General features: G+C 43.9%; 2 protein-coding genes across 2 annotated transcripts in view; one reads left to right on the plus strand and one right to left on the minus strand.

The window, feature by feature from the left end:
- LOC101593562 (tetratricopeptide repeat protein 41-like) overlaps nucleotides 1-7,597 on the minus strand; it is an 80,006-nt gene extending 72,409 nt beyond the window's left edge. The window contains exon 1 of the mRNA XM_045152258.1: nucleotides 7,479-7,597. The gene's annotated coding sequence lies outside the window, so the exon portion shown is untranslated. The remainder of the gene's footprint in view (nucleotides 1-7,478) is intronic.
- A 412-nt stretch (nucleotides 7,598-8,009) lies between these two features.
- Hsp90b1 (heat shock protein 90 beta family member 1) lies at nucleotides 8,010-24,307 on the plus strand. Its single transcript, XM_045152845.1, has 18 exons — nucleotides 8,010-8,166; nucleotides 9,124-9,226; nucleotides 9,915-10,056; nucleotides 10,490-10,606; nucleotides 11,570-11,901; nucleotides 15,686-15,797; nucleotides 15,979-16,098; nucleotides 17,306-17,422; nucleotides 18,555-18,692; nucleotides 18,777-18,854; nucleotides 18,957-19,022; nucleotides 19,918-20,187; nucleotides 20,400-20,645; nucleotides 20,885-21,021; nucleotides 22,118-22,196; nucleotides 22,279-22,434; nucleotides 23,524-23,652; nucleotides 24,017-24,307. The coding sequence occupies exons 1-18, from the start codon at nucleotides 8,118-8,120 to the stop codon at nucleotides 24,044-24,046; spliced, it is 2,421 nt and encodes an 806-aa protein (XP_045008780.1). The 5' UTR covers nucleotides 8,010-8,117; the 3' UTR covers nucleotides 24,047-24,307.
- The last annotated feature ends 225 nt before the right edge of the window (nucleotides 24,308-24,532 follow it).

Consider the following 24,532-nt stretch of genomic DNA (forward strand, 5'->3'; position numbering starts at 1 on the left):
CACCCACTTCCCATAGGAATGTAAAACTTAATGCAAGATGGTTTACAGACAGTAGGAAAAGGCAGACAAAGTTGGGAGTGGTGGCACACCTCTAATCCCAGTACTTGGGAGGCAGATGTAGGAGGACTGCTGTGAGTTCAAGGCCACCCTGATACCCTAAGACTACAGAGTGAATTCCAGGTCAGCCTGGGCTAGAGTGAGACCCTACCTTGAAAACCAAACAAACAATAATAATAATAAATTATTAACTCTTTTGCATTGAACTTTCCCAATAAGCCTCTGACAGATATTAACACCCTACTTTATAGACGGAGAAGGAAAAGTTCAGATATGATAAGTAGCAGATCCAAAATCATTCATATAACAAGTGGAAACTCAGGATTTAAATGGAGATCAGAGCCGGGCATGGTGGCACACGCCTTTAATCCCAGCACTTGGGAGGCAGAGGTAGGAGGATCCCCGTGAGTTTGAGGCCACCCTGAGACTACATAGTGAATTCCAGATCAGCCTGGGCTAGAGTGACACCCTACCTCAAAAAACCAAAAAATCAAAAAACAAAAAAATAAAGGGAGATCAGCCTGACTCCAGAGCATGAATTTTATAATGTCTCCATATTATAGAAGTAAGACTCTAGGAGAGGAGAGAAAAAAAAGTCAATGTGTAGAAAACACCTGTCCTGTTTAAGTGTTGTTGGGATAAATAAGTGGCAATGTAGGAAAACTTTTTCTTGGTTATCTTTTTTTCAAGGTAGGGTCTCGCTAGCCCAGGCTCACCTGGAATTCACTATGCAATCTCAGGCTGGCCTTGAACTCACAGCACCTGCCTCTGCCTCCTGTATGCTGGGATTAAAGGTGTGTGCCACCCACTCACAGCTAGAAGTTAATTTTATAATCTCATACTATTATTCAAAAAAATTCTAAAAGATGACAGAATAAACACTGTGGGTATTTCACTAATAGGAGTCTCACCTGTCATATAGGACCTAGCTAGAGATAAATTTTCAATCATTGCAAAAAAAAAAAAAAATCCATCACAAATGAGCCAACGGGTGCAATAGTGGCATATCTATTATGGAGAAAACCAACCACTCTCGTATTGGACTGGAGTCCCACTCCACATGAGGGAACACATGCCTGGTACTGAAAACCTAGTTCCAAGCCTGTGACAGGGAGGTCATGGGCCCTAGGGGTGTATGTAACACCTGCTGGTGTTTGGCTAAATGTATATATTATGCTCACCAAGCTGCCCTGTAAGCATTTTTCTTAATGTTCATACCCATATATTAATGCTACTCTCACTTTTGGTTAGAGAAGTTTCTCTTTTCAGATGGCAGTGACCTCTGGGATGACTCAAAAGACACTAGTGCTGAGAAGAAGTGACAGAGGAATGCTCAACACTGAAACATCTCTATCACACCCTCCAAGGCTCAGGGTCCATTGCAGAAGAAGTAGCAGAAATGATATAAGGGCCAAAGGAAGGGTAGGACTGCTTACAATGCAATCTGTCAGACACAAAATGGCCTGGATATCCAAGACTTCACAGTGTGTGGTACTACCTACACAAGACCCTCATAATAGGCAGAAACCATGATGACAACAAAACAAAAGAGAGACTAATTGAGAGGAAGAGGAGATATGATGGATAGTAGATTTGTGAAGAGGGAAGTGGAGGAGGGGAGGGAATTATCATGGTTTATTATGGAACTTGTCAATAAAAAAATCAATCAGAGGTCATTTCACTTTTCTTTCCATTATTTTTCCCTCCCTTCTTCTTTCTTTCTTTTTTGAGATAGGGTCTCATTATGTATTTATTCTAGGCTGGCCTCAAACTTACTCTACTCAGCCTCTTGAGTGCTGGGTTACTACAGGAAGGCATCATCTTGAGCAGCCTCTTGAGAGTCTGCCTTTTTTGCTATCGTGTCTCCAATACCAGGGGGCTCAGAGAAAGTATCAGGAAAATGCTGTTTGAAGGAAAGAATTTACTATAATTTTTAAGTAAAAAGAAAGCAGTCAGGCATGGTGGCACATGCCTTTAATCCCAGCACTCAGGAGATGAGGTAGGCGGATTGCCATGAGTTCGAGGCCAGCCTAGAATTACAGAGTGAGTTCCAGGTTGGCCTGGGCTAGAATCAGATCCTACCTCAAAAATAATAAATAAATAAAAAGAGAGCACAAATATTTATCAAAACTGGAGAGGATTTCTAAAATTTATAAGCTGAAGAAGAAATCATAGAAAGAAAAGCTATAATTATATTTTTAAAAACATTAATGGGCCAGGCATGGTCATACACACCTTTAATCAGAAGGCAGAAGTGGAAAGATCACCATGAGTTTGAGGCCACTTTGAGACTACATAGTGAATTCCAGGTCAGCCTGGGCTAGAGCAAGCCTCTACATAAAAAAAGAAAAGAAAAGAAAGAAAGAAAGGAAAGGAAAGGAACATAAGACTACATATAAAAATATTCAACTCTTCTAGTATTCAAAAAAATTGTTAAAATAAATAATTGTATGGATAAAAAACAAAAATCTAAATAATTATTGATTAAAGTTATATCTTATATAAATCTATGGAACAGACAATGGGCAATTTGGAGAAGTTATTTGGCAATGTGTTGTGAAACACTGAAGTGCCTAAAACCTAGGACTCAATAATTCCACTTCCTAGGACTCACTCCTGACTAATTAATCCAAATGGTGAAAACTTACACACATGAAGATATCATTTCATCACTCACATCTGTAAGCCCAGCACTCAGGAAACAGATGCAGGAAGATCGCAAGTTCAAGGCCAGCCTGTGCTACACAGATGTGCAGTGAGATACTGTTTCAAGACAAAACATGGGCTGGGGAGATGGCTCAGCAGTTGAAGGTGCTTTTTCTACAAGCCTACCTACAAGAGTTCAAATTTCCAGTACCCACATAAAAGCCAGACACAAAGTGCTACATGCATCAAAAATTCCAGTGCACCTTTGGTAAGGGGAGGCAGAGTCAGAAAAATCCTGAAGCTCATATGATATGACACATAGACACATCATAGACACACATATACATATACATACATACTCACACCTATATATGTACACACATATGTAAATACATACAAATAATAAAACCAAGCAAACTGAATGGCTTTTGCCAAGAAAGTATGCAACACAACTAAAAGCATAATCACATGTCAGGTTGTGAACTACTAGTTATGCATTTTTGTATCCAACCATTAGAGATCAATGGTGACTAGTCTTACCCACTTCTGCAAAAAAAAAAAAAAAAAAAAATTAGAAAGATGGACAAAATATGTGACGTAGCTGTTTTTTGACATTAGACATGGGCAGCACAAGAGGGTGGTCCTGAGAGGAGGGAAACAAATGAAATGCACCTTTGGCTCATCCCATCCTTCAGTTTGGAGGCACATCCCAGAGAATACTGCACGACAGAACCTCTGGAACAGAGTTGTGGTGGTTTGCATATAACATGTCCCCCATAGACTCATGTGTTTGTGATTAAGCCTCACTTCATCCCCAGCTGGTGTAGCCTTTGGGAGGCAGAACCTTGCTGAAGGAGGGGTGTCACTGGGGTGGGCCTTGGAGTGTCATCATAGCCCAGCCACACTTGCCTCCCTGAACTCACTGTCTCTACTTCCTCCCTACTGATGTGGAGATGTGATAACCAGCGGCCTGCTTCTGCCATGCTTTCTCCAGTACCCAGATACACAAAGTGGAACATGCGTCTGGAGTTCATTTGCAGGGGCAAGAGGTCACACTGAAAAAAAAAAAGAAAGAAAACTAAAATTTAAGGTTTTTTTTTTTTTTTCTTTAAGACATGGTCTTACCATACTGCTATCTCCCTAACCCTGAACTTTTGTTTGTTTGTTTTGTTTTGTTTTTCGAGGTAGGGTTTCATCTAGCCCAGGCTGACCTGGAATTCACAATGTAATCTCAGTGTGGTCTCAAACTCACAGCAATCCTCCTACCTCTGCCTCCTGAGTGCTGGGATTAAATGTGTGAGCCACCACGCCTGGCTTTTTTTTTTTTTTTTAAGTAATGTATAAGGTAAGACTTTAACTGGCTTTGCTTGAGCTAGCTAACCAGTCAAGGCTAGATCCTTTATGAAATAAACCATCCTTTTTCCCTGGGTACTGACATACCTCTTTTGTCAGGGGTTAAACTGAATCGGTTTCTTTTGGGATACTCTCACTTGTTGCCCTGACCTGTCTGTATGCTGGCACGGGACAGGCACTCGTCAGCCTTTTTTGACTGTGCTGCGTATAAAGCATCTTCCAATCTGGGATTATGATTCTGAGCTCGTCTCTCTGAAGAGAGGTGGGAATATCATGTCACACCTTTCCTAGCTTCCCTTGAAACTAGGATGTGGCCTCTTTGTCCTCCAGTTGGCCCCCATGATTGGTATTCACAGCTTTGAGTCATCTACATTTTTCACTGAACAAGGTTATTGCAGAAGTGATAATGTGTGATTTCAGGACTTGGTGATGAGTCATGGCTGCTGTCATGTCCTCTATCTTGGGCTGCCTCAGAGGATACCAGCTGTTCTGCAGTGAACACACATTAGCAGCTCTCTGGAGAACCATGTGGTGAGGAAACGAGGTCTCCAGATAACAGCTCTGTGGGTGACCCATAGTGACCATACATTTTCCAGCTTTAGGTAAGCCTCCAGATGACTTCAGTCTTGGTCAACATCTTGCCTAAAAACTTGCAAGAAACTCTGAGTCAAACCCAGGAGCCTGAAGGACCGGGGATCACCATGAGTTTCAGGCCAGCTTGGGATACAGAGTGAATTCCAGGGCAGCCCAGGCTAGCGTGAGATCTTGCCTCAAAAGGCTGGGGGGATGGTTTACAGTTAAAGGTGCTTGCCTGCAAAGTCTGCAGGACCAGTTCAATTCCCTAGCCACACGCGTAAAGCCAGAAAGTGTCTTTTGCAAGAGACCCTGGTGTGTGTGTTCATGCACACATGCCTGCACACATGCAAATAAGTAAAAAGGAAGAAAGGGAAGAGGGGAGGGAGGGAGTACAAAGAAAGAAATTCTCAGCCAGAAGTACCTGAACAAATATGCCTCCATTCCTGATCAGTGGGTCCACATAAGAACTGGCATCCGCTGGGCATGGTGGTGCACGCCTTTAATCCCAGCACTCGGGAGGCAGAGGTAGGAGGATCGCTGTGAGTTCAAGGCCACCCTGAGACTACATCGTGAATTCCAGGTCAGCCTGGGCTAGAGTGAGACCCTACCTCGAAAAAGAAAACGAAAAAAGAACAGGCATCTGTCTAAGCTGCTCAGCTTGGGGTAGTTTATAACACAGAAGTACACAGTACATGGGATCAGAAATCTGGCCCAACTTCACCTGTTTTATTTTCTTCAATCGTCTAGTTTCCTTCATATCGGAAGTATATCTTTATTGCCACACATTTTAAGCATTTTTTTTGTATGTATCATGAACAAAATGTTTTTAAGCTTCCATTTTTATGTTTTATAAGATTGGAACAATACTTTTTTATTTTCTAAAAAATATTTATTTGAGAGAAAGAGACAGAGAGAGAAAGAATGGGTGCACCAGGGCCTCCAGACACTGCAAATCAACTCCAGATGTATGCACCACCTTGTGCATCTGGCTTACGTGGGTATTGGTGAATCAAACCTGGGTCTTTTGGCTTTGCAGGCAAGCATCTTAACTGCTAAATTATCTTTCCAGCCCTAAAAATATATTTTTTGGAACAATACTTTTTTATAGATTCATTACAAAATCAATCATTTAGTTGGGCGAGGTGGTGTATACTTTAATCCCAGTACTTAGGAGGTAGAGGTAGGAGGATCGCTGTGAGTTCAAGGCCACCCTGAGACTACACAGTGAATTCCAGGTCTGCCTGGGCTAAAGCAAGACCCTACCTTGAAAAACCAACCAAACCAAACCAAACCAAACAAAAACAAAAACAAAAACAAAAACAAACAAACAAAACCATGGGAATTAGAAAACAGTGACAGGAGAAAGAGCAAGAGTAGGAACCCAGGAAACTGCGCACAGGTGCTCAGCCAGAAGACTGTCCTAAAAGAGCAAAGCTGAGTCAGGCAAGGACTAGTCATGTTCTGCTAGCCTGGTGTTTTGTGTTCTGGGAAACATCTTCTGCAAAAATTTCTACTGAACAGCAGTGGGTCTATTTTGGAGGGCAAATTTCATTCTCGGTTCCCTCCAGGTGCAGCCCAAACTACCAAACTACTACACTGGCTCCTTAAGATGGCATTTGAAGTTTCACAGCGCGCTGCTTACACTAGAGGAAAAGGTGAGGTTTGGCTGTCAAACGCAGAAATTGAATCCTTTTCTCAAACCACCCCCCAAAAAAGAGAAGCAACACGTTAGTATGCACTAAACAACCACCACAAGCACAGAGGTAAGTTTTAAACCCGCTTTTCTCGTTTCTCTTTGCTTATTAATGGCAACTGTAGGTAAACTACACCACACTATGCAAACACCAAACCACATAATCAAGATTTGCAAACCTAAATACGGGAAGTTGTAAAAAGACCAGGACTGTGTCACTGAAAAGCTTGTCTTCAGGAATTCAGATGATTATCTGAAAACTTCAAAGTTCATTTTTCCTGGCAGAAGAAGTGATAAGAAGCGAGGGTGTATATATTGGAGGCAAGCGCCAGTGCTGGTGGAAAGTTTAAAAAAAAAAAAAAAAAAAAAAAAACCTCGATTGAAGAGCGCAGAAACCCTTTCTATGTGTAAGGGACTTTCCTCGCAGAAAGACACCTGTGCTTTGTCATTCTGAAGGTGCCTCAGTACTTCTACGAAGTTACGAAGCTGCAAGCCCGTTATCTGCTTTCAAGTATCTGCAGGTGTGTCCTTTATTGTTCTATGCAAGACTGCGCACCCACGCCCTCCACCGAATTTAGAGTGGCTCCGGGGCCGCCAGGTCGTCCCCTGCTACTTGGGATGGGCGAGTGGAAGGCATCAAGGTTGATTCCCTTCATGGGTGGGGAACCCTGTCATTCACTTCTGCAAACCAAATCGAGGAGGTCTGGGGGTGCGGCCGCAGGACGCGCAGTGGAGAAGAGCTCGGCTAGGCTCCTGGAGCCCGAGATGACACCAGAAGCCAAATTGGGAAACTCAATTTCTAGAGTCAGCCAGGGGCGGGGCCCAGACTCCGGGTCCAGCCCCTAGGACACAGGGTGGATTTGGCCAAGACAGTGAGTCTTTCAGGCCCGTTTCTGAAGCCTGTGTGCACCCAGGAGTCCTATAATAAGCAACGATCGACACTACAATTACAGTTAAGGGTAAAATCCTAATTTAAGCAGGACAGGGTGCGCGCAAAGACTCGCGGGGAGAAGGCAAAGGGACCAAAGGACGCAGCTGGACTAGAGGCCAAAGACTACGGTTCCCAGCATTCAGCACGCTGTACGTTGCATGCCGGGAATTGTAGTTTCTCACCACCCTCCAAAAGCGTCAGGGAGGATTTTCAATCCCTCACGTGTTTTTCTTTTCCGAAAAGCAACGTCAAACTGGAAGGTGAAGGCGAACGTAGGGCTGGAATGGCTCTCAACGTGACCCCCAAGGCGTAGGCAGAAAAAAAAGGAAAAGCTCGTTGCCGTGGCTACCGTTTCCCCTGGTCACAGAATAAACGTTCTCTAGAATCCGGAAGTGTTTCTCAGGGACCTCTGGGAAAGGACGGACGCGTGATACGCTTAAGTTCATTGGACGGCTTCCCTTAGAGTCCCAGGCTGCCAGGCAGAGGGGCAGTCGCGCGTGTGAGGGGCCCGCGGAGCTCTCTGATTGGAGCACATCAGCTCTGCGAGACCAATCGGAAGGAGCCACGCTTCGGGCATTGGACACCGCACCTGGACAGTTTCGATTGGTGGACCGTGCTTACCCCCCCCGCGCGTTCTTATTGGGTGCAGAGGGTGCGTGGTGCGGGACGATTGGTGGGTTTGTGTTTCCCGTCCCCCGCCCGCTAGAAGTGGGGGGTGAAAAGTGGCCCGACCTGCTTGGGGTGTAGTGGGCGGACCGCGCGTTTAGAGCTGTGAAGATCAGAGACTCGGGGTGGTGCGGGGGGGGGCGGAGGCGGCTCCAGCGACTGAAAGGGACTTGCGACTCTCTCCGGCCGCGCACCATGAGGGCCCTGTGGGTGCTGGGCCTGTGCTGCGTCCTGCTGACCTTCGGTGAGTGATCTGGGAGGAAGGGACGCAGCGTCCCCCTCTTCCTTCTCCTGCTGCGCCGTCCGCTTCTCGAAGGTTCTGGGGTCGTTGAGCCTGGGAGGGAGGGGGGACACCAAGGGCCTGCGATGGTCACGTCTTCGTGGAGAGCGGCCCAGGGGTGGGGGGGGGTGACGCCGCCTCTAATGGCCTCTGCGAAGAAGAGCGACAGCGGAGCCCTTTAAATCCCCTGCAGCTCTAAAAAGGGGCGCACGGAGGTATCGCCGGCGGGGTGCGGCCTCTCTTGACTCCTGCTGCCCGGAGAACCCAGCGGGTGGCTTTGCTGGGGGGAGGGAGGAAACTTGGGGAGCTCATCGGGGTGTCTTCCGGGGGAGGTGGACTCCGATCATTCGCAGCGAGCTTCGTCGGTCTGAGCTGGGGGAAAAATCCTCCCCGGCTTCCCGATTGCTCGCGAATGCGCTTCGGTTCTTAAATACCCGGCCCGAGAGCGTGGGGCCTCGGGCCAACGGAATGGCAGCGGCGGCCCAGGCTGATTTGCCCCAGCTCGGCCCCTGACAGCCTCTTTTCCCTTCCCAAGTGTCTGGTCCCCTCGCCAGAAGTTGCGTTTACGAGCCGTGATGACTTTGGAGGCCCGAGTTTTGGCTTGGTGGGTTGGGAGCCCTTGTCTCGGCCGTGCGCAACACGTGTGCGTGCGCATGGGACCTGCGGTCTATGCTGTGCGCGCTTTCTAAGGACCCGAGCCACGGCCGCCCGGCCTGTTCCGCATGTGCGTGGGGACTTGGGGCATGCTCGCTTTTGGTTTACTTTGGCTGTTGAGACCAGTAGATCTTTCTCGTCTCCGTGCCCCTTGTATTTACCCATCGGATTTTGTGTTTGTAACCTTTACCCCTTGCCCCGGTTGGGTCTTGGTATGGAGGAGAAGAAACTGTGTTTGAGTTTTCTCGCGTTGGCATCTTCCTTCAGGGTCGGTGCGAGCTGACGATGAAGTCGATGTGGAAGGCACAGTGGAAGAAGACCTGGGTAAAAGCAGGGAAGGCTCCAGGACAGATGATGAAGTCGTACAGAGGTCTGTGTTCATTCGAAACTAAGCGGATAAGCCCCTTGAAGGTTTTTTGTTGTTGCTCCTCCAGAGGTCCAGATTAAGGAAAAACTCAGTATAAACCCCAAGAAACTAGAGAAAATATTAAGGGTCTAAAAACTAATACAGAAGTATCTCATAATTCTTAACTTACTCTTAAGAATGATTGGTCAGCAAAGGCTGGGGATGAAGCTCAGTGGTAGAGCCTTTGCCTCGCATGTGTCTCAGCCACTTGGAAAAAGGAGAATTTACTGCAGAATGTTAGAAACTTTCTCAGTTACAGACAACCTGAAGTTGGTTTCGTGTGTGTTGTGTTCACTTTGCAGTTTCTGTCAGTAATTTCTTAAGTAGACTTTTTTTTTTTGTTAGTAAACCAGTACTTTAAAGCCTTTAGGAATTAGTACTAGTTTTAAAGTCCTTACCACGGGGCATATAAGTGACTTTTTAGTAGAGGAAAGTCGTGTTTATTTTTCAGGCAATTTTAAGAAACAATTATTTCCAACTCAGATGTTAAAAGTCAAAAGTACCTATTGCTGTGGTAAAATAATAATGACCTGGTATAAAGATTGCCATTTTTACCTTTTCAACAAAACAATTTTCATAGGTTACTTGTGTTCTGCCCATCAGCCATGCATTTTTTGATATAACTATTTGCCTATCAAATTGATTTTCTTAGAGAGGAAGAAGCTATCCAGTTGGATGGGCTAAATGCATCCCAAATAAGAGAACTTAGAGAGAAGTCTGAGAAGTTTGCCTTCCAGGCTGAAGTGAACAGGATGATGAAGCTCATCATCAACTCTCTGTATAAGAATAAGGAGGTAAGCTGAGGCCATGGAGGAGAGCCCCACCTTGGGGGAGCACGGTTGTGTCCTTCAAGCAAGTTAAGTCAATTGAGTATACAGTTATTCCAATAAAGCTATAAGCAAAGTTTAAATACCCAGTAGGAATGAATGAAAATGCTACTGAAAACACATTGACTTGGGACTAAACATTCTTCCAGTCTTTTTCCTTTCACAAAATAAGTTTATGGCCTGCTAAAAGGTAGTCACTGAGCTTTTAGGGGTCCCATATATTTACTACAGCCATTTGTCTAAGGAGAGTACAGCCATCCCTGTACCATTTTTAAAACTTTGGTTTCTTAATGAGTACCTTTTCATGGTTCAAAACAGAAATAAGATGGATTTGACATGAAATTCAATATCTTAGTGTACCTTGAGGCTAACCTAAGTATTCAATCTGGCTTCCATTCAGATTTTCCTGAGAGAACTGATTTCAAATGCTTCTGATGCTTTAGATAAGATAAGGTTAATATCACTAACTGATGAAACTGCACTTTCTGGAAATGAGGAATTAACAGTCAAAATTAAGGTAAGCTTAAAGTTACTTTTAAATATTTATTTGAAAGGGGCAAGGATGGAGAGAGAGGGAAAATATAGTCATGCCAAGTCCTCCTGCCACTGCAAACTCCAGGTACAGGTACCACCTGATGAATCTGGCTTTACCTGGGTCCTGGGGGATTGAACCTGGATCAGCATACTTTGCAAGCAAGTGCATTTAACTGCTGAACCATGTCTTAGCCCACTAATTTTCTAAGAAAGAATCCTTAGAAGTAGAGACTTTAGGGATTCCCAGCTCTGTCTAGACTGGAACCTTTACTTATAAATAACATTATTTCATTGGTTTTATTATAAGTAAATTTATTTGGCCCTTTGGGAAAAGCCAAGCCCTGGTTTAAATCGTTCCACAGGCTGCCTATGGTTTTTAACTCTGCACATTCTCTTACCAGGACTCAGGCTGTTTGAACAGCCATCTGGAGTGTAGCCTGGTTACCATGGTGCAGAAGGAGCTCTGAGGGTCTAACATCAATTAAAGGCTTAGACTGAAAGTCACACTTGAAACTCACTGGCCAAAATCACATGGCCCATAACTATCCATGACTGGTACAAGATTCCTAGTTAGCAAAGAATATTAACAATCAGAGTCCAAATTCAGGAACCATTCAAAGTTCTTTTGTTTCTTATTAGAGAAATAGGCAAAACATAAAACTTTATTTTTCTAGACTTTTTCTTCTCTAAAAACAGGTTAATGCCTGTCTTTTGGCCTTTAGAATAGTCCCGATTCTCAAATACACTAGGCTTTTAAGTATTTATAAAGAAACATACTTGTACTTCAACACATGCTTTTGAAAGGGCCGTAAACTAGACTGTAGATGAGTGTCTGTAGTTTCCTGTAGGAATCTGGCCACACTGGTAGTTTGCCATTACAAGAATTGGGTAATTGGCATAGGGTGAATATTACATTTGCTTAACTATCTGGTTCTTATGCTTTTAGTGTGACAAGGAGAAAAACCTGCTGCATGTCACAGACACTGGTGTAGGAATGACCAGAGAAGAATTGGTTAAAAACCTTGGGACCATAGCCAAGTCTGGAACAAGCGAATTTTTAAACAAGATGACAGAGGCGCAAGAAGATGGCCAGTCAACTTCTGAATTGATTGGCCAGTTTGGTGTTGGCTTCTATTCTGCCTTCCTGGTGGCAGATAAGGTGATTGTCACATCGAAACACAACAACGATACCCAGCACATCTGGGAATCAGACTCCAATGAGTTTTCTGTAATTGCTGACCCAAGAGGAAACACCCTAGGACGAGGAACAACAATTACGTGAGTATTACTGATTCCTAACAAAAATTAATGGTATGAGGATCTTGACTGTCCAGTTCTGGCTTTCTGAGCAAATGACTTCTTATGGATGGGTCCTAATTTCCTTGCCTATACAATGAAGAGATTGAAGTCACGTTATTTGAAGGCAGATTTGATGAAGTCAAAGGGTTAGGCACAGAGTTCCAGATCTGATCTGCACATGGAGGGCACAGTGGGAAGTGTGAGCTCTCCCAGGGGAGGAGGCAGACTGGAGGCTTCACAAAGGAGGTGGCTGCGTCAGTTTCTACATTGTAAACCAGTGGAAATGTGTGGAGCTGTGTGAATACAGGCTGCAGGATGTGCTATGTTCACAGGATGGAAAGGGTTTTTAGTTGGTCACAACTGCTGGTAGAATTTTTGATTTAAGAGAAGAGAGAAGGGCACACACCATGACCTCCAGCATGCAGGGCATGATGGCACACTCTTGATCCCAGCAGTCGTGAGGCATAGGTAGGAAGATCATGGTGAGTTCGAGGCCAGCCTGAATCTCATTCCAAATCACCCTGGGCTAGAGTGAGCCCCAACCTCAAGAAAAAGAGGAGCAGGGTTGGGTAGATAGTTGGGTCAAGGAGCTTGCCTGCAAAGCCTAACAACCAGGGTTTGATTTCCCAATGCCCATGTAGTAAAGCCAGATGCATAGTGGTCACACATCTGGAGTTCATTTGCAGTGGCTAGAGGCCCTGGTGCACCCATGCTCTGTATATATCTCTGCGTGCAAAAAAAAAAAAAAAAAAAAAAATCAAGATTTGTAATGGTAATGGGTTGGGGTGGGATAAAGAAAACAAGTAAACAAAATGTTCCAAATGTACATGGGCTGTAGGACAGGCAAGATGGTCTAGACGGGCACTCCATGGCTTCCATTCCCTGAGCTTGACCTTGACTGGCAGATACTTGCGTGAATGAGTTGTGTGCACTTGCCATGGGTGGTCGGTGAGTAAATAAAGCTTTACAGCGGGTTCTGCTTTCTTTCCCATGCTTGCTTTTGTGTCAAGACCTACACAACCCTTCACTCATCAACTTATTTTCTCAATTTTTTAAAATTTTTATAAAATACATTCTATCTTTTTATTTGAGAGAAAGAGGCAGCAAGAGAGAGAATGGGTGCACCAGGGCCTCCAGTCACTGCAAATGAACTCCAGATGCATGTGCCCCCCAACCTTGCACATGTGGCTTACTTGGGTCCTGGGGAGTTGAACCTGGGTCCTTTGGCTTTGTAGGCAAGCGCCTTACCCACTAAACCATCTCTCCAGCCCCCTCATCAATATTCTTGAATGCCAAACATGGAGTAGGGCCATTGTGGAGAGAGGATAGTCTCTGCTTTCACACAGCTCAAACTCATTAGAGGAAGAAAACAAGTGATACTTTCAGCGACAGGTGCTGGAAGCTACTAAAGGACACCTACTTTTCCAGGGAAGGGATGTTCACTTGAGATATTCCAGGAACATGTGGGCATGTTTGAGGTTCCAGAAGCACCTATGCATGACCCATCTGAGGGACATGAATATGAATGACCAAAGGATAAAAGAATTTGAAAAGACTTACCAGACAACTCAGTTTGGAGTACTTGTGTTCCTACCCCTAAGTCAGGTGCTAAGTTACCTTTGTTCTCACCTCACTTCCCTGAAACACCTACGGATGAGCTCTTGTGTGGGAAAGAGGAAGACAGGTTATACCAGTGCCCCTTTTGCTGTCTGGCACAGGACCCCCTCCAGTGAAGCTTCTTGAAAAGTATTTATTCAACTGTCTGTATTTTCCTGGGATTGGTACCATGACCCTCTACAGATACCAAAATGCCTGGAAAACAATGTCATACTTGCACATTACATATGTATCTATCTGTTAATGTTCTTCAGATGATACCCAAAACAATGAAAGTGGGATCTAAGGAGTTACACTGAGGGTATTACTTAAGGAATAGTGACAGAAAGCCAACCATAAATAACATTCTCATAGACCCCACTGCTTGGACCAAGCCAGCAGTGCCGTGACCTTTTCACTGTGGCTGGTCAGACTTGCTGACCGGAGCGTGCGAGGCTGACTGCTGGCCTTGGCTTAGTGGGTAAGGTGCTTGCCTGCTGTGCGTGTCTGAGCCCAGTCTCCTGGACTTTCACTTCCACCTGTGCATTGCAGTAAATCACCAGTAAATTTTGGTGCTAAATCCAACTGATTCAGGGGTACAAGTTGAATTGACATTTCTCTTAGCTATAAAATATTTTCTTTCTTGCTTTCTTTGTAGTTTCTTAAAAAGTCTGTTTTTTTTTGTTTTTTTTTTAAGATTTATTTAATTTATTTGTTAGAGGGAAAGAGTGAGAATAGGCACACCAGGGCCTCTAACCACTGCAAACAAATTCCAGACATACACGCATCTGGCATACATGGGACCTGGAAAGATGAGCCTGGGTCCTTAGGCTTTGCAGGCAAGTGCCTTAACCACTAAGCCATCTAGCCCAAATCTGCTTTTTCTACTGCCCTTTCTGAAGCAATCTACTCAGGCCATGTCACAGAAACTAGATACTATCTTGAAATTTTTCTTTGCTTGTTTTCACCCCCCCCCCACACACAAACACACATACTCACACTCAGGGTCTCATTCTAGCCCTTCACAATGTAGTCTAAGGCTGGCCTCAAACTCATGAAGACTCTCCTACCCCTGCCTCCCCAGTGCTGGGATTACAGGTTTGTGTATTGGAGAGAGAGCTCATTTAATAAAGTGCCTGTGCTGGAAGAATGGGGATCTGAGCCTAGGCCGCAGCATCTATGTAAACTGCTAGGAGAGTAACGCACCATGACTGGGAAAACAGAGGAGGAGCCTCTGGGGCTTTCTAGCCAGCCAGTCTAGCCTAATTGGTGAGCTCTGGGCCAATGAGGTCTGTTTACCCCAGCCTCCATAGGCACACACGTTAAAAGCTTGGAGTGTCAGTTGGAAGTCTCCCAGAACTGTGTAGATCTCACTGTTAAAGCACTGTGCTCCTGTGCTTAATTGCCCTTTAAACACTTCTAAGATGCCTAACCAGCAGCTTCCATGTATATGCAACCATGACTCAGCTCTCTACCCACCCCATACCACCAAAACTTAGGCTGTGTCATATCTGATTTGCTAGCATGTGCCCCTAAGCTTCTGAAAGTGCCTGGTTTGGGAGCATGTTATGACTTGTTTTGTAAGAGAGGAGAGGCTTGAAGAAGAGGCAGAAGTATATGGTGCGCCTAAACTAGCCTTGCCCAGTAGAGCTTTTGTGTGTTGGTGGAAATGGAAGTGAACTTTAAGTAGTCGTATGATTAGTGTCTTCCATAATTCAGGGTAATTTCTCCCATGTGTGGTTATTAGGAACATATTTTTATTTAGGAATACCTATAGCCATTTTATTTCTAGAGTGATGGGGTATATGGGAAGATTGTTTCCTTACCATCCCCATGTATTGTATATTGGGTTCACAAACCCTCCTGGTGATGGAAGAAAGCTTTAAAAAGGAGAGAGAATGGGTGCATCAGTGCTCTAGCTACTGCAAATGAATTCCAGATGCATGTGCCACCTTGTGCATCTGGCTTATGTGGGTTCTGGGGAATCAAACTTGGGTCCTTATTAGGCTTTGCAGGCATGTGCCTTACTAAGCCATCTCTGGTCAAAGAATTCTTAATGTAAATAGTGGTAACACAGAACTGCTGGCTATTATTGCCAAGGTATTTATATAAATTTGTTATCAAGTCCACACATTGAATGTCTATAAATGGCCTGTTTTCCTTGCAGCCTTGTCTTAAAAGAAGAAGCTTCTGATTACCTGGAATTGGATACAATTAAGAACCTCGTCAAGAAGTATTCTCAGTTCATCAACTTCCCTATTTACGTATGGAGCAGCAAGGTGGGTCTGTGCTGATAACATACACGTGTTACTTCGGCGTGTATTACTGAGAAGAAAGGGTGAGGAGTTTCTAATTAAAGATTTAGTTGTTATTTTAACTGTCATGTTTTCTCTTCTGCTGACAAGATTTCAGTTACTAAACAAAGCTAATATAACCATAATTGCACTGTGCACTCCTCAGACCGAGACGGTGGAGGAGCCCATGGAGGAGGAGGAAGCAGCCAAAGAAGAGAAGGAGGAAGCTGATGATGAAGCTGCCGTGGAAGAGGAGGAGGAAGAGAAGAAGCCAAAAACCAAGAAGGTGAGCCTGGCTCCTCTCCTTGCTTAAACGCTGCTGCTTAGTACACGTAGGGGGGAAGCGGGTGACCCACAGTGCACTCGCTCACGGGCGGGTAGAGTTGGGATTTTCCAAGTGGCCCTGCTCAATGGGCAGAAAGCCTTAGTTTGCATGCTGCATTCCCTGCCCACTAGAACACATGACCAGAAAACACAGTCCTCTTCATGAGGTTTTGATGACTGCCAGGTACTGTGTAGGACTAATGGCTTATATATTCTGAATTTTAAATCCCAGAAGATCTTTTGTCCCTATAGTATGTTGGGATTAATTATAAATTTTTTTGTGGCTAACTCAGGTCACAAACAGAGTAAAAGTATTGGTGAAAGTCATCAGCTATACACGTTAAGAGAAAGACCTTGCTTTGGTTGCTTATAATACCAGCACTAGGGAGGCTACGACAGGAGGATTGCAGTTTGAGCCCAACGTGTGCTATTATATAGCCAGACCCTGTTTCCAAAAATTAAAAAAAAAATTTTTTTTTAATATTTTTTTAAGAGCCGGGCGTGGTGGCGCACGCCTTTAATCCCAGCACTCGGGAGGCAGAGGTAGGAGGATCACCATGAGTTCAAGGCCATCCTGAGACTACATAGTGAATTCCAGGTCAGCCTGAGCCAGAGTGAGACCCTACCTCGAAAAACCAAAAATATAAATATATATATATATTATTTTTTTTTTAATTATTTGAGAGAGACAGACAATAGGCATGGTAGGGCTCCAAGCCACTACAAACACTCCAGATGCATGTGCCACCTTGTGCATCTGGCTTTACTGAATACTGGGAAATTGAACCTGAGTCCCTTTGCATGCAGGTAACCTTTACCAATAACCCATCTCTCCAGCACAACTTTTTTTTCTCAATTTTTATTACATTTTCCATGATTATAAAAAGTATCCCATGGTAACACCCCCCACTTTCCCCTTTGAAATTCCATTCTCCATCATATCCCCTCCCCATCTCAATAAGTTTCTTATTTTGATTTTTTTTTTTTTTTTTTTTTTTTTGAGGCAAGGTCTCACCCTAGCCCATTCCTACCTGGAACTCACTGTGTAATACCAGGTTGGCCTCCAATTATCAGCAATCCTCTTCTCTCAGCCTCCCAAGTGCTGGGATTAAAGGTGTGTGCCATTATGCCCAGAAACTTGCTTTTTATTAAACAAATTTTAAATTTAGGTTGAAAAAACTGTGTGGGATTGGGAACTTATGAATGACATCAAACCAATATGGCAGAGACCATCAAAAGAAGTAGAGGAAGATGAATACAAAGCTTTCTACAAGTCATTCTCAAAGGTAAGTACACATTAATGAGAACAGGTTCTACCCTGTGACCATGAACTTTTCCCAATAAGATTCCTGTATGTGTAATTCAAAGCAGTTTTGTGACTGAGCAGTGTGGACTCGGTGTTCCAGGAGATGCTGGGAATGTCTCTTACAGAACATTAAGAGCCGCTTGCACAGGCAGGTGTTCGTTTAATTTCTACCACAACCTATAAAACATGAAATGTGTTATTGAAAGGCTTTTATTTTTGAAACATGGTTTAAAGAAATCAAGCATGTGAATCATACAAGAATAATTGCTAAAACTGCTTTTTTTGCCTTTTTAGAAAATATTTTTATTGATTGATTTGCAAGCAGAGAGAAATACAGGATGAGCCACTTAAAATTTTTAAGATGTTAGTAAAAACATTGAGACACATGAAATCAATCTCAGGAATATACCTTCACCCATTGTACCCAGAACAGCAGTCTTTCAGCATGTAAACGGTTTAAAAAAGATATTTCACATTCCTGCATTTTTCAAGCTGTGTTGCATGTAATGGCATATCCTCAGTGTGCCATAACTACATGTGGAATCAATAAGGGGAAAGCAGATCCAGATGATTCCTTGTGTAGACACTCCCCTGCTAGATAGCCAGTTCCATGGGAGAAATATATCCTTGAGGATTTCTGTTGGAGCGTGCACTCATGGAGTGTTGTACTTTATAAATCTGCCATTTAGACAAGGTACAGGTTTCCTGCTCTCACATATGAAACCCTAAAGGTCATCACCATCATTCTTTCCTAACATTAACGGAATATATATTAGCTGTTATCTTAAAAAAAAAAAAATGGCCGGGCGTGGTAGCACAGGCCTTTAATCCTAGCACTCGGGAGTCTGAGGTAGGATCACTGTGAGTTCAAGGCCAACCTGAGACTACATAGTTAATTCCAGGTCAGCCTGGACCAGAGTGAGACCCTTCTTGGGGTGGGGGGGACGGACCTAATCTACCCAATGAGTATCATAATCTTGATCATTTCTACCACCTAGCCTTCTTTTGTGGGGGAGACTATTCTTGTTAAATGCTTGTAGCATGAAATGAATTGCTAAGCCTTTACACTGTGGTATTTTTTTTTAACTCTGCTTTTTCCTACTTTTCTACAGGAAAGTGATGACCCCATGGCTTACATCCACTTCACTGCTGAAGGAGAAGTTACCTTCAAATCAATTTTGTTTGTACCCACGTCTGCTCCACGTGGTCTGTTTGATGAATATGGATCTAAGAAGAGTGATTATATTAAGGTGGGTTTTTAAGTAGTATAAACTGAGATTAAAATCCAGAAGTGCTGCCTGTGTCCAGAAAATGATAGTTTGGTCTCTCTCCAGCTGTACGTGCGCAGAGTATTCATCACAGATGACTTCCATGACATGATGCCCAAGTACCTCAATTTTGTCAAGGGTGTTGTAAGTATCTAAGGACTGGACGGGGCAGTGCAGGGGCAGCAGGGTTACCAGCGCTGCGTTTCTAGGTTCTTCCTGCTCAGTGACATTTTCTGCCGTCGGCAGGTGGACTCGGATGATCTCCCCCTGAACGTGTCCCGTGAGACTCTGCAGCAGCATAAACTGCTTAAGGTGAGTTCTTGACTGGCTGCTCATTGAAAGTAGGCATGGTGGCATTTGCCTATAATCTCAGCACCTGGGAAGCGGGGAGGCAGAAGTGGAAGGCTCAAGATCAAGGCCAGCCTGGGGCTATATTGAATGAGACCCTGACAGAAAATTTGGGGCCGGTCATGGTGGTACATGCCTTTAATCCCAGCACTCAGGAGGCAGAGGTAGAAGGTTCACTCAGCCTGGGACTAGAGCATGTTCCAGGTGAGCCTGAGCTAGAGAGAGACCCTACGTTGAAAAGAAAGCAGGGAGGGGCGGGGATCTGATACATATTAGTACATCTGATCTGGTCCATGCCCATTCATTAACCCACATGTCAAACCTTTAATTAAACCCTTTTCCCTCAGTGTCTTGTGGTTCTAGTTTTGTTTTTTAATTTAAAAGTATTTGAAAAATAGGGCTTAGCAGTTAAGGCATTTGCCTGCAAAGTCAAAGGACTCAGGTTCGATTCCCTAGGACCCACGTTAGCCAGATGCACAAGGTGGCACATGCATCTGGAGTTCGTTTGCAGTGGCTGGAGGCCCTGGAGTGCCCATTCATATTCCCCCCTTCCTCCATCCCTCCCCACCCCCCATCAGTAAATTAAAATCAAGGTTTTTTTTTGGTTTTTTTTGGTTTTTTTTTTGAAAAAGTATTTCAAAATACCACAAGTTTTACTTATAGGCCTGAGTCTCAGTTCTGCAGTTAGAATAGTGACATTAAAAGTAGTCTTGTGGTGATGTCTGCTGATGACATAATCTCAGCTCAGTGTGATGTGGGAGTCCTCTCCCCATTCCCTGTCCTGGTGTCTCAGCCCTTCTGCCTGGTACCTTAAATGTTCACAAGCATTGAGGGGAACTCTATCTTTCTTTATCTTCAGGTGATTCGGAAGAAGCTTGTCCGTAAAACTCTGGACATGATCAAGAAGATTGCAGATGAGAAGTACAATGATACTTTCTGGAAAGAATTTGGCACCAACATCAAACTTGGTGTGATTGAAGACCACTCAAATCGAACACGTCTTGCTAAACTTCTTAGGTTCCAGTCTTCTCATCATGCAACTGACATTACTAGTCTAGACCAATATGTAGAAAGAATGAAGGAAAAACAGGACAAAATCTACTTCATGGCTGGGTCTAGTAGAAAAGAGGTGAGGTGAAGCCCCGTTGTCAAGGGTCCCTGTGGGTAGCTGAAAATGTATAGCCAGTGGTTGAAAGAGAAATGAACTGTGTAGCTGGAATAGTTATGAGGATTGGTCAGTGGTGCAGGACCTCTACCTCAGATAGGTTATAGTTGTACAGATGCAGCTAATAGCATCAACAGATATGCCAAGCCTGACTTGGAAAACTTTCAATTTTGTAGGCTGAATCTTCTCCATTTGTTGAGCGACTCCTGAAAAAGGGCTATGAAGTTATTTACCTCACAGAACCTGTGGATGAGTACTGCATTCAGGCCCTTCCTGAGTTTGATGGGAAACGGTTCCAGAATGTTGCCAAGGAAGGAGTGAAGTTTGATGAAAGTGAGAAAAGTAAGGAAAGTCGCGAAGCAACTGAGAAGGAATTTAAGCCTCTGCTCGACTGGATGAAAGATAAAGCCCTAAAGGACAAGGTATGCTTCAGGAAATTGTACAGGCATTGGCACTTGACTATTGTTGGTTTTCTGAAGTAGGACCTCCCTCTAGCCCAGCCTGAATTCACAATCCTCCTACCTCCGCTTCCCACGTGCTGGGATTAAAGGCATGTGCCACCACGCCCGGCCTCATTTAGGAGTTCTTGAACATGAATGAAAGCTTTTGTGCCATGGTGAATAACCTTACCTGTACCTGATGTTTGTTTTATCATCCTAAGATTGAAAAGGCTGTGGTGTCACAGCGCCTGACAGAATCTCCTTGTGCTCTTGTGGCCAGTCAGTACGGATGGTCAGGCAACATGGAGAGGATCATGAAGGCACAAGCATACCAGACGGGCAAGGATATTTCTACCAAGTAAGCAGCTGGGGAGGTTCCTGCCAGGGTGCTGGTTGTCTGTCCAGCCTGCCTTTAGGAGATGAGAATGCCTGTTCTGTGAGAAAGTGCTTGAAGTACACTCTGCTGGGTACCACATAGATGGGTAAAGAGGTCTGCTCGTGACCTTACTGTTTGTATGCAAATGAAAAGTTTCTTTATCTGTTGCATGGATTACCTTTATTTTTGCATTAGGCTATAAGAATGGCCACATACACATTACAAGTCACCAGTGTGTAATGTTGTATTTTAGAAGACTAAATTCCAAGGGATGGGCCCTGTGCCATAGATATTTAAAGCATGTCTATGAGGGTTTTTTTCTTATGTTTTATTTTTATTTGAGAGAGTGATACAGAAATAGGCAAGTAGAGAGAGAGAATGGGCATACCAGGGCCTCCAGCCACTGCAAACAAACTTTAGACGCATGTACCCCTTTGTGCATCTGGCTAACGTGGGTCCTGGGGAATCAAACCTGGGTCCTTTGGCTTTGCAGGCAAGCACCTTAACCACTAAGGCATCTCTCCAGCCCTTCAATTCAGCAAACATCTTGAGCACTCACTGGTGTCTGCATTAACCATCAGGAGTAGATGTAACTCTAGACTTCAATGGTGGCATGCCAAGTCCTACTCTAAATCCTACAGCAGGAATGGTGTGCTGTGGCAGGGCTGTGTGGGGTCGTCTCTGCCCCCAGGCTTGAAACTGCTGGACGGTGAATAGTTGTAGCCAATGGTAAAACACCAACAAATGTGAAACTGTTCAGAACACGCCAGGAACTGAGTTTAGGCAAAAGAAATTAACTTTTCTGGCACTATGCTGGTGAAGGAAGGCAGCATGGAGATGTTACGTGAGCAGCGCTTGTGACTAGGAGGCGGTGAGGGCTGAGAGGACATGGACAGCCCCTCTCACCACCACTTGCTTGGGACTCATCATTTAGCAGTTCACTTTAGTTTTTTTCACCTAACTATAAGCAATATAAGGATGATGTTTTTCTAGTAGTTTCCCTGAGTTAATCTGTGTAATTAGGAGGATGTCATGGACCTTAAAAATTCATGTTTATGCTTATTTTGTCACTTAACAGTTATTATGCCAGTCAGAAGAAAACATTTGAAATTAATCCCAGACATCCACTGATCAAAGACATGCTTCGACGAATTAAGGTGAGTTAATGATGCAGCCAACTCCTTGCCTACTAAACTGGAACATGTAACTTGGAATCAAGTGCACCTTCTCTTATCTCAGGAAGACGAAGACGACAAAACAGTCTTGGATCTTGCTGTAGTTCTGTTTGAAACTGCAACTCTTCGATCAGGATATCTTCTGCCAGATACCAAAGCATATGGAGATAGAATAGAAAGAATGCTTCGCCTCAGCTTAAACATTGACCCTGAAGCAAAGGTTTGTATCCTTGGAAATGAAATAGGTATAAGACGAAAACATTTCCCTTTAAGAAGTTTGCCTAATTTTTAGTCTTGGAAATCTATTGAATGCTTGAATCTGTATGTCAGACACTGCAACAGAGATTAAGTCTCCCTTTGCTGGGCTTGATAGCAGAGGCAGAGGTAGGAGGATCATTGTGAGTTCAAGGCCAGCCTGAGACTACATAGTGAGTTCCAGGTCAGCCTGGCCTAGAGCTAGATCCTACCTCAAAAAGCACACACACAAAAAGTCCCATATATTGGCCTGGAGAGATTGCTTAGCGGTTAAGGCACTTGCCTGCAAAGCCAAAGGACCCAGGTTCAACTCCCCAGAACCCACATAAACCAGATTCACAAGGTGGCCTGTGAGTCTGGAGTTTGTTTGCAGTGGCTGGGGCCCCTGATGCACCCATTCTGTCTCCTCTCTCTCTCTGCCTCTCCCACCCTCCCTCTTTCTCAAATAAATAAAAATTTAAAATCCCATATATTTTATCCCCTTTGTTTTTTGCCTAGCTGTTAATTGTAGATTCACTCATGTTTTCTCAAGATAGGGTTTCACTCTAGTCCAGGTTGACTGGAAACCCTGTAGCCCTGGCTAGTGTCAAATTCAAGGTGACCTTCCTACCTCATCTTTCAGACTGCTTATGCCACCACACCTGGCTGATTTGGGTTTTATTTATTTGAGAGAGGTAGAGAGAGAGAATTGAGCGTGGGTCCTTTGGTGTTACAAGCAAGCACCTTAAACACTTAGCTATCCCTCCAGCCTGGCTCTGGTTTTGTTTTTTGTGTTTTTTTTTTTTAATTTTTAGTAGCATTTTCCATGATTATAAAAAAAAATCTCATGGTAATTCCCTCCCTTCCCCCCCCCCACACTTTCCCCTTTGAAATTCCATTCTCCATCATATTACCTCCCCATCTCAATCATTGTACTTACATATATACAATATCATCCTATCCGGCTCTGGCTCTTAATAAAAAGGAGTGGTAACCATTAGAACCTCTTAAACATTGAAATGAGCAAAGTAAAAGTGGAGCCAAGACATTCTGTGCTCATGGCCATCGCCCACAGGTGGAGGAAGAACCAGACGAGGAGCCCGAGGACACGGCGGACGAGGACGCGGAGCAGGACGAAGAGGAAGATACGGATGCGGGCACTGAAGAAGAAGAAGAAGCAGAAGAAGAAGAAGAAACAGCAAAGGTAGGGTGGGGTAAGAAAGGCTTTGCAGAGTTAGGGCCAGGGCTGGTTGAGACAGAAGTCTTGTTAAACTGAGTCCTACAGAAATTTGGTTACACATGGCTAATACCAAATTGGAAAGCTTAAGAGCATTTTTTAAATAAGCAATATGCTTTACTATATAGCAACATTAGGTGGTTTAAATTTTGATTATTTGTATTAAGAGGTATTGATCTTGTTGGTTTCTAAATTATTTTCTCAATAACCAGCTGCAAATGAAATATGAAAGTAGGCTAAGCCCATTTAAATTGTCTTTTCATATATGAGCCTTCCGGAATTCAAGGATGCCTGCCAGTTCTTAAAAGTCCTCTGGTTTTTGCTTTTACAGAAATTTACAGACGAAAAAGATGAATTGTAAATTACCCTCTCACCATGGACCCTGTGTGGAGAGAGAATGTGAAATTTTTAAGTCGTTTCTTTTGAGAGACTCGTTTTGGATGCTCCCCCAAACCTTCTCCCCTGCACTGTAACATGTTGGGATTGTGGGTCAAGGAAGAAGTGGGTTTTTTAGTTGAATTTTTTTTAACATTCCTCATGAATGTAAATTTGTACTATTTAACTGACTATTCTTGGTTGTAAAATCTTGTCATGTGTATAAAAATAAAAAAGGTCCCAAATACTGTGTGTTTTGCTTTTGTCCATGACACTATGATACTTGATTGCTTTTGTCCTCCCTGTTAAGTTCTTTATAAAAGTAACTGGAGAGCCGGGCTTGGTGGTGCACGTCTTTAATCCCAGCACTTGGGAGGCAGAGGTAGGGGGATCGCTGTGAGTTCAAGGCCACCCTGAGACTACATAGTGAATTCCAGGTCAGCCTGGGCTAGAGTGAGACCCTGCCTCAAAA

The sequence above is a fragment of the Jaculus jaculus genome, chromosome 6 (assembly GCF_020740685.1).
Source record: "Jaculus jaculus isolate mJacJac1 chromosome 6, mJacJac1.mat.Y.cur, whole genome shotgun sequence".
Lineage (NCBI taxonomy): Eukaryota > Metazoa > Chordata > Mammalia > Rodentia > Dipodidae > Jaculus > Jaculus jaculus.

What these genes read in the sequence shown, in the direction of transcription:
- Hsp90b1 (XM_045152845.1), top strand. Translation starts at nt 8,118, where the DNA reads ATGAGGGCCCTGTGGGTGCTGGGCCTGTGCTGCGTCCTGCTGACCTTC. An exon ending in TCTACAAGTCATTCTCAAAG is followed by an intron (nt 17,423 to 18,554) that starts GTAAGTACACAT and finishes ACTTTTCTACAG; the next exon opens with GAAAGTGATGACCCCATGGC. An exon ending in GGCAAGGATATTTCTACCAA is followed by an intron (nt 21,022 to 22,117) that starts GTAAGCAGCTGG and finishes GTCACTTAACAG; the next exon opens with TTATTATGCCAGTCAGAAGA.